The sequence below is a fragment of the Eubalaena glacialis genome, chromosome 2 (assembly GCF_028564815.1).
Source record: "Eubalaena glacialis isolate mEubGla1 chromosome 2, mEubGla1.1.hap2.+ XY, whole genome shotgun sequence".
Classification (NCBI taxonomy): Eukaryota; Metazoa; Chordata; class Mammalia; order Artiodactyla; family Balaenidae; genus Eubalaena; species Eubalaena glacialis.
Window position 1 is genome coordinate 19,410,280 of NC_083717.1, and position 14,671 is coordinate 19,424,950.

At 37.7% G+C, this 14,671-nt stretch overlaps 1 protein-coding gene across 10 annotated transcripts in view; it reads right to left on the minus strand.

The window, feature by feature from the left end:
• Positions 1–11,502, minus strand: part of ABI1 (abl interactor 1) — a 94,958-nt gene extending 83,456 nt beyond the window's left edge. For 5 of the 10 annotated variants that reach the window (XM_061179234.1, XM_061179226.1, XM_061179190.1 and 2 more), the window contains exon 1: positions 11,251–11,502. In XM_061179234.1, coding sequence (XP_061035217.1) covers positions 11,251–11,367 — 117 coding nt within the window. In that variant the 5' untranslated portion in view covers positions 11,368–11,502. The remainder of the gene's footprint in view (positions 1–11,250) is intronic. The other 5 variants (XM_061179244.1, XM_061179182.1, XM_061179199.1 and 2 more) reach the window with 1 other exon arrangement.
• Positions 11,503–14,671: the final 3,169 nt, after the last annotated feature.

Genomic DNA, 14,671 nt, shown 5'->3' on the forward strand with positions numbered 1-14,671 from the left:
ATTTCAAGGAAAATAACTGGCAATTTTTGTTGCCAACAGTAAAATTCGAGCTTTCAAGTAAAAAATAGAATTTTGGAAACCTTTCATCCACCAACGTGAGCTTGGAAGCTTTCCAATACTTAAAGACTCATAAGATCTGTAGTGATATTAATGACTGTGATTTTTTTTCATATCATATAATGAAATGTTTCAACATTCAGAAGGATCCTCATAACTAAGTGAACAAATACTTTCCATCCAAATGACCCATGCAATGATTTTTAACGTACTGGAGTATAAAATGTTCATTGATATGGTTTCAGAGCCCACACAGCAACCAACCTTTAAGAACTACTATCTGCCGAGTTTTGATACAATATCAAAGAAAATTATCCATAATGGTATGCACAGGCTATTAAAATACTCCTTCCTTTCCAACTACATAACTGTATGAAGCCAGATTTTCTCACATAGTTCAACCAAAATAAAATATCACAACAGGTTGAATGCAGAAGTAGATATGAGAATTTAACTGTCTTCTAGCCAGTCACTAAAGAGATATGCAGTAATATAAAACAATGCCACTCTTCTCATTAAACTTTTTTTGTTTTGGAAACCTATGGATATTTTTCAAAAAATTATTATTTACATTATTTATGTTAAAACCCATTACATGTTATTTTAAATGAATTAATAAATGTTTTAAACTTCTCCATTTTAATTTTTGATACAGTAAATATTGATAGTTATAACCACCTAAAGGAAAGTTCTCTGGGATCCTTGACATTTTTTGAGCGTATAAAGGAGTCCTGAGACCGTAAGTTTCAGTACTGTTGATCTATACTGTGAAGGAATAAAGACAAAGATGTTCTAATTTAACACAATCTCACTTATATTTTCTCTCTTCAGCAAGACTGAAAAAGTGATTTTAATAAAAAGATTTTAAGAATGTTTAAGAGGAATCACAGTTCATAACAATCTGAATTAAACCACTTCCTGAACAACCTATTTATTCAGTATCTTGACACCTTAATTATGACAAAGTAAACATTTAAACATAACATTTGCTAACAACAAAATAGAAGGAATAAGTGTAAGTAAATCGGCAATTTTTTTTAGAGGAAACTGAAGAACTAACTCAGAAACAAACTAATGAAAAACATCAGAATTATAGGGCTAAAAGTTAGAGACAAACTCTACTAAAAACCATCAGAATTGTAACTTTAGACATAATGTAGATCAAACTCGCCCTTTTTTAGAAGATACAATAAAAGAGTTAAAGGCTGGTTAAAATACAACTAATTCGTGATAGAATGAGGACCAGAACTAAGCTTCCAGACTCCTTCAACAGTTCATGTAAACTTTTGAGAGCTTATGTGCCAGGCACTGGAGATATGGGAATAAACAAGACAAACGTGGTAAACCTGCTTTCTTGTAGATCAGCATCAAGTGTCAAACATATGTAATGAGCACCACAGAGGAAACATATAGGATTCTATGCGAGCATTTAATAGGGTATAAATTGACCTGGTGGGACAGGGAAGAGGTGTTTAAGAAAGAAACCTTATTGCTGTCATCCACCAACACCCTCATCACTCCCCTCCTTCGCTAAGGACTCACTAATTCTTCACTATTCCTATCATATTCTTAGTGATGTCAACATTCACTCAGATAATCCACCCAAAACTCTTGCCTCTCAGTCATTTGACTTCCTGAACTAAAACAATTTTTTATTCCATTTTTTCTTCATCACTGTCAAAACCTCCCATGGTCATCAATAGTAATTACACCATTTCCAAAAATCCAGATTTTAAAAATCCCACATTCTAAACACCCAACTTCTCTCTCTGCAGTTTACTCTAGTACCTCGATTCCAACTATCCTTACATTTCACGGGACTTCCCACGCATTAATCGTCCCAGTTTTTCACTGTCTATGTCGCAACTAAGATGTGCTGCGAGTATAAAACACACATCAGATTCCAAAGATTTAGTACTTTAAAAAGAATGTAAAATATCTCATTAACAAACTATTTTTTAATATAAATTTATTTATTTTTAATTTTGGCTGCGTTGGGTCTTCGTTGCTGTGCGTGGGCTTTCTCTAGTTGCGGCGAGCAGGGGCTACTCTTCGATGCGGTGCTCAGGCTTCTCATTGCAGTGGCTTCTCTTGTTGCAGAGCACGGGCTCTAGGTGCGCGGGCTTCAGTAGTTGTGGCATGCGGGCTCAATAGTTGTGGCTCACGGGCTTAGTTGCTCCGTGGCATGTGGGATCTTCCCGGACCAGGACTCGAACCCGTGTCCCCTGCATTGGCAGGCGGATTCTTAACCACTGTGCCACCAGGGAAGTCCCTAACAAACTATTTATGTTGATTACTTATTGAAATAATTATATTTTGGATGCACTGGGTTTAATAAAATGTTATTAAAATTAATTTCAACCTATTTCTTCATACTTTTTAAATGTGGTTATTAGAAAAATTTTAAATTAGATATGTGGCTCACATTATATTTCTATGAGACAGTGCTAATGTATTCTATGATGACTCCTAAACATGGATCTCTAACTCTGACTCCTCCCTAAATTCCAGAAAGACCATCTGGCCTATCTATTTCATTGTCTAATATAATGCAGACTTAACACACATCCACAGCAGTACTCTTGGTATCCTCCCGTCCATGTGCTACCATCCACTGACATAGTTAGGAAAACAATTTAAACTAGGAGTCATCCTTAAGATTCCTCTTTCCCTCACATCCCACATCCAATCCACCAGTAAGTCTTGTTCAGCTCTGCCTTAAAAATATCCAACCTCTCCCCTCAATTCCTCACCCCACCACTTAAAGTACAGGCAATTCTCATTTCCTGCTTCGACTAGTACAATCCCCTCCCTCCTGGTAATTCTGCTCTTGCCTTGCCTTCAATATGTTTTCCACTCAGTAGCCTGAATGATTCTTTCAAAAAGTAAATCAAGGGACTTCCCTGGTGGCGCAGTGGTTAAGAATCTGCCTGCCAATGAGGGCACATGGGTTCGAGCCCTGGTCCGGGAAGATCCCACATGCCGCGGAGCAACTAAGCCTGTGCGCCACAACTACTGAGCCTGCGCTCTAGAGCCCGCAAGCCACAACTACTGAGCCCACGTGCCACAACTACTGAAGCCTGTGCACCTAGAGCCCGTGCTCCACAAGAGAAGCCACCACAATGAGAAGCCTGCGCACCCCAAAGAAGAGTAGCCACCGCTCTCCACAACTAGAGAAAAGCCAGCGTACAGCAAAGAAAACCCAATGCAGCCAAAAAATAAATAAATTAATTAAATTAAATTAAATGACGTGGAAAAAGATAGTGGGATTGCTGGGCTATACTGAGGGCTCACTTTTGAGTGGTAACCATGATTTTTAAATGGCACTAATCAACCCTTTCCACTACACTGCCTTCTTAAAGTGTTTGTTACTACAAGTCTTAGGTTGCCAATATTTGAACTAAGAAGTATCTTTTTCCATATGCTGCATTACATACCTTTCTGGTGTTTAAGTAGAGGGCATTAATTCCCCATGGCCCAAATAAAAAGGGTGCTCACAAAGTACCACACTTGCCTTTCAAGAAAATGGAAAATAAAATTTACCAAACTCAATTTTATCACAGCATGTAGAAATTACTAACAGTAATTAAACATAAAGTCAGGAAACAAACTAAAGGTAAATTAAAGTTTTTCAATAATACACCTTTTCATTAACGTTAGTATTTTTGTTTCCTTTAAGTTTCAAGGAGATAAATAATAAAATTTTGCTCCAATCAAAAGCAGTTGAGAATATCCAACTGCACATCTTATGTACTATGCTTCATTTAAGCTCTGAATAAGAATATAATTCACATCTGACTTAATAATTAGATAATCTCACAGAAGTGTTAGAATTTTTTAATTTTAAAATATACTATGACTGAAATACTTTCTGCCTTATTATCAGCAATATGAGTTTACCAATTGTACAATATAAAGTTTAGATATATTCGTTAAAAGCTGTATATGTGCGTGATATTACAAGGGACTTGTCCTGTCTAAGCTATATATATTTCTAAAAAGTTTAAAATTCGTGCAATTACCATATTTGATATTACTTTGGTAATCAGGGGGAAAATTAACTTTACATATAAAGTGGAAAATTAGGCTCCAAGCCTTAATTCACACTGAAGTTCTGAGTGTATGTTCATGCCTGGAATTCCTTCTTAACACTGCAGTACAATGGTAGAAATTCAAAATTATCTACGTGCAAAATTAGGTAATTATGTATTTCACAACAAAATACCACTATGAAGGACTCCTAGGTGTATATATGGAAAAGGACTGAAAACAGGCACTCAAATACTGTACATGAATATTCATAGCAGTACTATTCACAATAGCCAAAAGGTAGAAACAACCCAAACGTCCATCAAAGGATGAATGAATAAACAAAATGTGGTATAATATACATACACTAGAATATTACTAAGCCATAAAGAGGAATATAGTACTAATACATGCTACCAAGTGAATGAATCTTGGAAAACATTACGCTTTATACAAGTGAAAGAGACACAAAAGGCCACATATTGTATAATTCCATTCATATGAAATATATAGAATAGGTAAATTCATAGAAACAAGGCAAATTGATGGATGCCAGGTGCCGGGGGGTTGGGATGGGGACAAACTACTTAACAGGTATGGGCTTTCCCGAGGAGTGATGAAAATGTTTCAGAATACATCGAGGCGGTGGTTGCAGAACACTGTGAATGCACTAAATACCACTGAACTGTACGCTTTAAAATGGTTGGTTTTATATTATATGACTTACAGCTCAATTTTTAAAATTCCATTATGAAGCATATAATATAGCTATATTCTAATCAACCTATGGCAGGAATTACTAACAAAATTGTAAACTTAAAATACATTAACTATTTTAAAGCTCTCTACTCCTTATTGTCATAAATAAATCATAATAACATTCATTATCTTTTCCCCCACATAAAGAAATTGTGCAATGGATTTAAATAAGCCTTTTATCTTTTAGAGATACGTACTAAAATATTTATGGATGAAATGATACATCAAAGATGGACTTTACAATAATGACAGACAGACAGGAGAGGATTACAGATGAAAGGAGACTGGCCATGAGTTGGTAATTGTTAAAGCTGGATGTTGAACACGTCGGGGTTCATTATGCCATTCTCTCCACATCTGAGTATATGAGTTTTTAATTACTGTGTTAAAAATTAGTAAAATAAGACTTTAAATGGTTTCCTTATACTTTAAGCTATACCTGAGATGGTACTACCAATATTCTTTAGTTGATATAAATCACAATTCCACAAACATTTGCTGAACTTGCTAAGCACAGATGCATATCAAAATTAGAATCATTTGATAACAAATAAACATTATCTTCCTTAGGATGTTTTGTTTTGCTTCCAGATTTTTTTCACAAATACTAGTTCACTACCAATTATTTCTCAGAAAATTTCATTTTGTAAATGAAGAAAATTAGTAAATTAGTTAAGTGTACCTATTTGGGTTGACACAGAGTGGTAATACTAAAAAACTTCAAGTCTCCTTTCTATGGAATTAATGTTTACAGTTAAAATCATCAGGTTAGCTATTTCCTTTAAAAACAAAATCCAGTAATTGCCATTTTCCAAAATCAAATAATTGCCATTTTCTCAATACCATACTTTTTAAAAAATCCCTTATTTTTTAGGATGGTGTCTTATTAAATAAATATTAAGGTCTAAAAAGTTTGTAGCCCCAGGGTTTGACTATTATTCTTCAAAAGTCAAACCATAACTTCAGTAAAAATTACAATCAACACAAAAAGACATTAGAAAAAATATATAGCTCCCCCCAAATTCAAACTTTTTAAATGCTCCAAAATTAGCTTTCAACTATCACTTTTACCTTACTTTTCTTACCAACACTATTTTCATGGAATTACATCTACACAATCTCCTCTAATGTCTGACTCAAACTCTTGACCCAATATTAGCACTCTTCTTCTCTGTCTAATACATTCTTGCCTATTAACTCACAAATTTCTAATTCCTAGGACATAATTTAACCGAAGATACAGTTATTCTAAATGGCCACAGAGGGACTTCCCTGGCTGTCCAGTGGTTAAGACTCCGAGCTTCCACTGCAGGGGGGATCCCTGGTCAGCGAACTAAGATGCCCTCATGCCTCGCAGCACAGCCAATAAATAAATAAATGGTCATAGATCAGAATCCAAATTGCCCAAATACCTCTTTTCTACCTCAAGGAGTATTAGCATTCTTCAGCTATCAGAACCAACTGGAGAAAGCAGAAGCACATAAGAGGAATTAGAAAAGTGTTCTTATCCTAAGGGATTATTTCAACAATTTTCTTAAAAAAGCCCTCTTCTAAAGATACAAACATACTAAAACTGAGGATCTAAACACACCAGAACTAGATCACAGTACCACACGTAAAGTTCTTAGTATATTATAGTTACAAAAGGAAAAAAAGAGAGATGAATGGCCTAATATGCAAGGTCAGATTCAGCCTGCTTGACAGCAGCATTAATGTTTAATTAATGTTATGACATGATATAGGTCAGTCTAACAATTAACTGAGGATTTTCCATAAAATTATCTAAAATCCCGTTTTGTTTATTGAGATATGATTGACATATAACACCATATTAGTTTCAGGTGTACAATATAATGATTCACTATTTGTATATACAGCAAAATGGTCACCACAATAAGTCCAGTTAACATTCATCACCACACAAATTAAAATATTTTTTTTCTTTTTCTTTCTTGTGGTGAGAACTTTTTAGATCTACTCTAGTAGCAATTATACAATACAGTATTATTAACTAGAGTTACCATGTTGTACATTACTAAAATCCTGTTTAATTCATTTAGATTTCCAACCTATATCTCTAATTTTGCTAGCCACTGTTTTACTCAAACTTCCAAGTGCAGGTAAGATTTCTACCATTTCCAATCTGTCCTAATCTCCGCAAGCACTTTGACATCTTTACCTGAACATGGTTTGTGTGGAAATCAGAACTACCCAAAATATTTCAAGACATTTTTTGTTTTGCTAACTTCTACTAATTCTTCTACAAATTTCCTTATCACAATTGCAAAGTTGATTCAGAACAGAAAAAAAAAAAAGGCAAAGATGCACAAGAGAAGAAGAGGATCCACTGAGCTCAGGGAAAAACTAGCCTATGATTCCTGTAATTCAATACTTCAAGTGCCAAACCTACCATCTTTTGTGATCGGGCAAGTCCCCAAATTACAAACATACCTGTTCTTATATTACAACTTGGAACTCAGAGGAAACAATAGTAAAATAGTTGGTAGGTTCCCAGACATGACCCACAAGAGTCTATTTCATGACATTTCTGAACTAGTCTGAGTTCTAGACTCATTCGCATCTGGAGACAGTGTGATATGGAAAGAGCATAGCCTTTGGAGCCTGTCAAGAGTTAGGGAGAAATCCTGACTGCCAATCCCTAACTGTATGATCAAACAAAAATTCATTTAACTTTTCCGAGTGCCAATTTCCTCATCTGGAAGAGAATACTGCCTATCACAGAGAGTTTTTGTAAGGATTAAAGGTAATACAAATCAACCAGCACAGACTGTGAAAGAGTAGGTACTCAATAAGTAGAAGCAAGTTACTCTTCCCTTTTCTATTACCCTCTTCATACATTCTTTTTATCCACTTAGGATACAGAATCAGAAAATCTGGGTTTGATTCTAGGCACCATCTCATACAAGATATGGGACTTTAGGCTAGGTATTCAATGTCTCTGAACCTCAGATTGCTCATTTGTTTAAAAAAAAAAAGAAAGGAAAAATAGATCATAATTATTGTAATAATTAAGTGACATTAGTTTATAAACTGGAATAAACTGTACAGTACCAAAAATGTCAGCTTTTACCTACTCTAAAGCGCTCCCCCTCAAAAAATTATCTGCCTTCCAAGATCACATGGGTATAATGAGCAAATGAATATAAACTGATGTCATGGGTGGAGGAAATCAAGCTAAATTAAGTAGCTCACTGATGACATCCCCTTCATCTTCCCAGACTTTAGGATATACTTGTTAACCCAAACAAGCCCCTGTTGGCGGAATTCCGGGGAAAAAATTAAATTAAAAAGTTAAGCTGTAAGGAAGACTTTTCTGTCCTTACCCAACCTATGCTGAGAAACCTTTCGTAAGCAGTTTCTACTCCTTTTCACTTAGATCTCCTTCCTATTCCTCAAAATAATCCCCATGACAAAGGCGGTATGGACCCTGAAGTAGAGCAAAGAGAGCTGGCCAGATGAACAAACAACTCTTCAAGTTGAAGAGTGACTGTCCTTGACACAATCCACCAGAAAACTCAAACTAAAGGTGGGAAAAAGCAAAGATTTTTCTTTATGTCTATATAAATGTTTATATAAAGTACACGCTCTATTTTGAATATTATTTTCCCGTAAGAATTTCAAAAACCCTGTCCTTTTTAAGATAGTGGACTCTTCTGAGAAGTTTTGCTATTAATAATACAATTTAATAATTAAAGTCAACAAGACCAAAAGAGCTAATAAAGTGCTCAAGGACTCAATTGCACTACAGCCAAAAGAACTTGCCAGCTAAACACCTTACCTGAACTGTTACTTCCAAACTGTAGGAAAACAACAAAATGAAAAGTAAATTCTCAGGATAAAAATCACTCAGGCAATAATTTAACTCACCTTGGGTATAAAAAAATTCTCAAAACACAAGTGACCATATACCTTCCCCAAGAGAAGGTATGTTTACATAGGGTGTTAGCCCTTATCCAATCGGTCACAGAAGGGATACAGAGAGATCTCAAAAGACATCTAAATGGATATTTCTAGTACTATTTGTTCCCTCTTCACAGCACCACAGCACATCACAAAATCAGCTACCACCACATTAACTTCCACCAAGTGCTCATCATCTTCTGAGCCTGTCAGAGCCTGACCCTGTCTGAGCCTCTTGGGAAGGGAGCTAGTGGCCAGCTTCATGCAGCCCTAAGTTTAAAAGCTATTACAGTGCTGTGTGTGAATTTCATTCTTCCCCCCACCCCCCCCCAGTATTTCTAAATATCTCACTGGTGTCAAGTTTAGGACCACCAAAAAAACTTGGGGCCAGTGACAATGGATCTTGGCATCATGGTACTAATATGCTTAAAAGACTATGTGAGAAATAACATGATTTATTTAATTAAGGATATAATGAAATTTTAAAGTGCTTCAAAATTACGGTGGCAAGAGGGGAAAAGAAAAGGGTCAGGGGAAAAAAAAAACTTACAGCACACAACTACCTGAAAAAGAAATAGCCAACAGACAGGTTAAAACACGTTTGCATTGGCCAACACGTAGCAGTTACCACACCATATATTTGTCAAATTTCCCAACATGCAAAACGAAAAGAAGCCACCCCTTTATGAAGTGCCTATCTGCTGACTTCTACAAAGAAATGACTTTTCTAGAAAGGGGGCAATTTAACTTCCTGTGCTCTCCCTCTGACTTTCAAAATCTTTAAAACCTTCAGCAAACTGAGATTCACTTCAATTTTAAGGTTCTTCGTGTGAAGTTGAATAAAACGTGTTTATTTTTAATATCGATAAACTACAGAAAACTTTTCTGTTTGAAAACTATATCCACATTTCTACTAGATTTTAGAATATTTTTTTAAAAGCTAAATATAAAGTTTGCAAAAACAAGTAATACAGTAGATGCGGCAGGCATTCAACAAGTTTATCAGTGGAGTTCCTAAAGTAAAAGCTTGAAAAAATTTATGAGATGAATTCCTAGTAGTGCTACTGAAGATACAATGTTACTAATATGGAAATTGAGAAACATTCAAAATATTCTGAAAACAGTATCTCCTTCTAAAAATAGAGGAAAAGCATCTGCCAACACAGAAACCACTGGTTCTTAAAAATGATAATCACGTGGGATGCATTTCTATAAATACTTTAGTTCTGAACTGCAATAACCCCAGCCTCTGAAAGCACGTTTTGGTCATGCCTTACCACTAACAAGCGAATTTTTGGTGACATTACATTGATATAAAGGACTCTGCTACTTTTATTTGCTTCTACTGCGAACTGTTAGTTTATGCAGTTAAAGATCTACAAACCAAACTACCACACAACATAATTCACTTTCAATCATTAAAATAAAAGCAAACAACCAACCATCTGCCATAGATAAGGTCCCAAGAATTTTCTAATAAATTTAGAATGACATATTTGACGTTCTGGTGCTAGTTCGGGGATTCATTCTCTACATGTACTTAGGCTGTAAAGAGAGAAACCTCAGGAAAAAAGCAACCGGCGATTACACCATTCTATTTTAAGTTAAGTTACTTAAGAAGCCAGCAGTTCAAGAACTTTTGGGGAAGAGAGAGTACTGAAGCCATTTTTCCAAGCAGTTAAGGATAATTTGTGCTTTATACTAACGACCGCCCTAACAACCTCTAGAATATATTACGGTGGGGGCGGAAGTGAAAATGATGAGACGGGGGGGGGGGGGAAACCCGACTTGAAAACGGACAGGCAGGCAGACTTACAAACCTTCAATTAACGGAATTCGGAAATTTAACTTCTCTTCTACGCCCTCCCTCGCTCCCCACCCGCTTCCTCCTCTCCTCGGGGGAGCTCTGTGTGATGTGACTCACGACAAATTTTTTAAATAAATAAATAAATAAAAGACACACCCTCTGGGCTGAACTGACATACTCTCGCCCCCACCCACCCTCCCCCGACGCACCCCCCGCTTCTCCTCTCGCTCCTGCCGCTCCTCCCCGAGCCTCGTCCCGGCCCTCTGCTCTCCGCTCGCTCTCCCGGTCCGAGACCCTCAGCCGGCGGAGAGGCGGCGGGGCGGCGGCGGGGGACTCTGGGACGGAAGGCCGGCGGGTGGAGGGCGGCCGGGGGGCAGCGCGGCTCGGGGGGCCGAGCCCGCGGGGAGGCGGACGGCAGGGGGGCGCCGGACCGCGGCGGCCGCGGCTCCGGGCTCCCTCGCCCATTTTCTCTCTCCTCTTCTATGGGTTTCAACCACCACGGCCACTTCCTGTATTGCAGCCCGGCCACCCGCTCTCTCCCCGACTGGGGCTGGGGTTGGGGCTGCCGCTGAGGTTAGACAGTTCCCCACCCCGCCCAGTGGGCTGGTCACTCGGGCGCCCGGCGGCGGGTTCTCGGCCCGGCCGGCAGCGCCCGCCCGCGCGCCCGCGCTCCTCACCTGTATGTAGTTGTTTTCACAGTAGTCCGCCACCCGGGTCAGATTCTGATAACTCTCTATCAGCGCCCTCTTGCCAGACGGGATCTCCTCCTCTAGTAACATCTGCAGCTCTGCCATTTTCCACCCCTCTGCATCGCTTCCTCTCGCGTTAAAGAGACAGAGGCTGCAAGGTCCGCGGAGGTTCCGAGCACCTCACAGCCCGGATACAAACCGCCTGCCCGCCCTCCCGCCTGGTATTGTGGGACGGCACCTCCTCCTCGTCCTCCTCACGCTCTCCACCCGCCTCCACCCACTTCTCGCAGCCTCCCCAAGCTCGTTTTCTCGCGAGCCTTCCTATCCTTCCCTCCCCCTTCCCGCAACCATGGGATTTCCCCCCCCCTTTGGCATGGCCTTCTGGGAATTGTAGTCTCTCACTGGCTTGGCCGCCCATCGAAAGCGCATGCGTCCAGGGAACCTCAGAAAAAGACCCGGGAGGAGAGCAATTAAAGAACTTGGAACGAGGGTGGTGGTTTAAATCCCGAGTTTCTTGACAGCTCCGGGAGATGGCGCCACAGGGTGATTCTAGAGAATGAAACCGGTTCCCCGAGAAGGCTGTGAAGCTTGGCAGAACTCGGTTAACTAGGAAACGCCCTTGAATCATACCCATCTGATAAGGATTTAAAAGGACTAGAGTATGGAAAACTCCAAATCTTTACTTCCTCTATCTTCTTAGAGATAACGCGACTCAGGCTTTACTTTCTAAACTTCCTCAATTCACTTAAAATTTGGGCAACACTTGATATTAACAGCTCTATACCAAGCAATGTACTCAACATTGGGGGTACAAGTTGAGTAAGGATACTCTGTACTTACAGACCCACGATTTAAAAACAAACACATATATATAATCTATAAAAAATATTTACTATGTTGTACACCTGAAACTGGAGTCCCCTTAAAACCACGGTCCCTTACTGAGTTTATGATTAATCTCTATCCAAAACTTTATTCATTTCTTTCTCCCCTCTGACCTCAATCCTGTGCTAACACTGTCAGATGACTATAGTTACTGCTGTCAATAACGTCGTTAATGCACTAAAATCTCTGTTACAGGTATCATCATTAAGGTACAAACTCAGGATGTTTCTCCAGGGCAAGGTGAGCTCACAGACCGTGGACCATGGACCACCTGGCCAGAGAATCATAAACTGGAGACATTCTGATTCCCGAAACCACGATTAAGAAATGTCACAGAAATGTCACAGGGAAACGATTAATCCCAGTTTCTTTGTTCCTCACCTTTAAAACACCCGTAACTCAAAGACCAAGCTGGAGTGGGTCTGAGGCTTGTCTCTCACTCACTTGGTTTGGCGCCCTGCAATAAACCCTTACTCTGCTGCAAACTCCCGCTATCAGAGTTTGGCTTTCTGAGCCATGAGCACACAAGCGCTTTGCTTGGTTACAAAACTAAGATAATACTGTAAATCAACTATACTTCCATTAATTTTTTTTTAATTTTTAAAAATAAAACCAAACAATTTTTAGTACTATCGCGTCCTAATCTCTTATTCTTCGACTCTTTGCGTGTTATCTCCCTACATTTTTTTTTTTTCTCCCTACATTTTTGAAGTTTTGTGCAGGTTGTTTCTCTACATCGTGTAAAATCATTGTGCTTTTTAAAAAATCATCAACTGCTTTGGAATAGTCTAAAACACCCTATATTTCAAGCTTTTTATTTCAAGAGAAACATTAAATGCTTTTGATATAATGGACTATGAAAAGTATTGTCCAAAGGCCGAAAGGAAACTAATTTAAAGATCATTGAAAAGTCCATATTTTCATCTCTCCATGAAATCATTTAGAATCACAATAACTATAAAAATAATAACATGACAACCAAATGTTTAAAAATTGACCCATGAATAGGTATTTATTGGATATTGCCTTTACTAGGGGCCATATGATGTTCAGCCTCTACAAGGAAAAATTTATATCTTCTCCTACCTGAAAGAGATAACTACACCCAGTCACCAGATTCTTTTTTTTTTTTTTTCCGGCCGTGCAGCTTACGGGATGTTAGTTCCCTGACCAGGGGTTGAACCCTGGCTGCATTGGAAGCGCGAAGTCCTAACCACTGGACCACCAGGGAATTCCCCCAATCAAGGATTCTAAGGTCCATAAATCAATAAATGACATACTCTCCATAATAATCCAAAATGGACGTAATAGTCTTTCTTTAATACTTGTCATTAATCCAAACATCATTTAATACAAGTTATTGAAATTTGATGTATTCTTGAATCTGGTCTCTACACGAGCCAGATTTAACTATGGAAATCACTAAACTTATTTCCATATACTGATACATTTCAACAACATTGGGGAGTGATTAGGCAGGTGATGCTGCTTTACTCTTTCCAAAGTCCTATTAGATTTCTTTAATGCACACAACTCAGAGATAAATGACCTAAAGATTCTTTTCTATCTTTACCAAATAAGGAAATTTAAGCTTACACAGGTTAAGAGATTTAGCTAATGGCACTGAAAATAGTAGTCAAGTTCTCTGACTTCTAGAACAGAGGTCTTTCTACTACCCAGTTAAAACTTTCTCTTGAAATATTTATGGCTTATATAAAGTCCATTCAATGAAGTTATCCCTCATACCTTTAAGGTGATTGAGTTGAATATGCTATCCTTTGTATTTTTATTTAAAAAAACAACTAGTTTCCCTTATAGTGATAGTCTGTAATAAGGCAATATTTCCTTTAAAACCAAATAGGATTTGTGGGGATAAAACCATAAAACACCAGCACCATACTGTAGCCATGGGCTTTCAATATTTTTTGACACAATGTGAACCAGGATACATATATATATATATATATATATATATATATATATATATATATACTGGTTTAAAAGTTTCACAAAACTAAGTATGATACTCTGATTTTTCCTATTCTAATTCAATTTATTTAATGCTGGTAAGGACTATGAAATTGATCTCATGATCCACTACAGAAAGATGACCCATAGTTTGAAAACCATTTTTCCCTTCCACTAAGTTAAACAAATATGACCCTTTACTAAGCATATATTATCATAAATTTATATTGTCATAAATTTTTTTAAATCACAGTTATTAACAGACCAGAAAAAATGTATTAAAAGATTTAATAGAATAAAACTTAGCTAAAGTAAAGGACCTGAATATCTATATCAAAACAGCTTACTCTGTACAATCTTAATTAAAATCCTAACAGGTTTTTTGTAAAAATTGACAAGGTGTTTCTAAAATTTATCTGAATGCAAAGGCCCTAGTACAACCAAGACAACAGAAAAATGAAGTTAGAGGACATACACTACCAAATTTCAAGATTTACTAAAAAGCTACAGAAATTAGGACAAAGTGGACTTGGTGAAGAACATACAAATAGTTCTT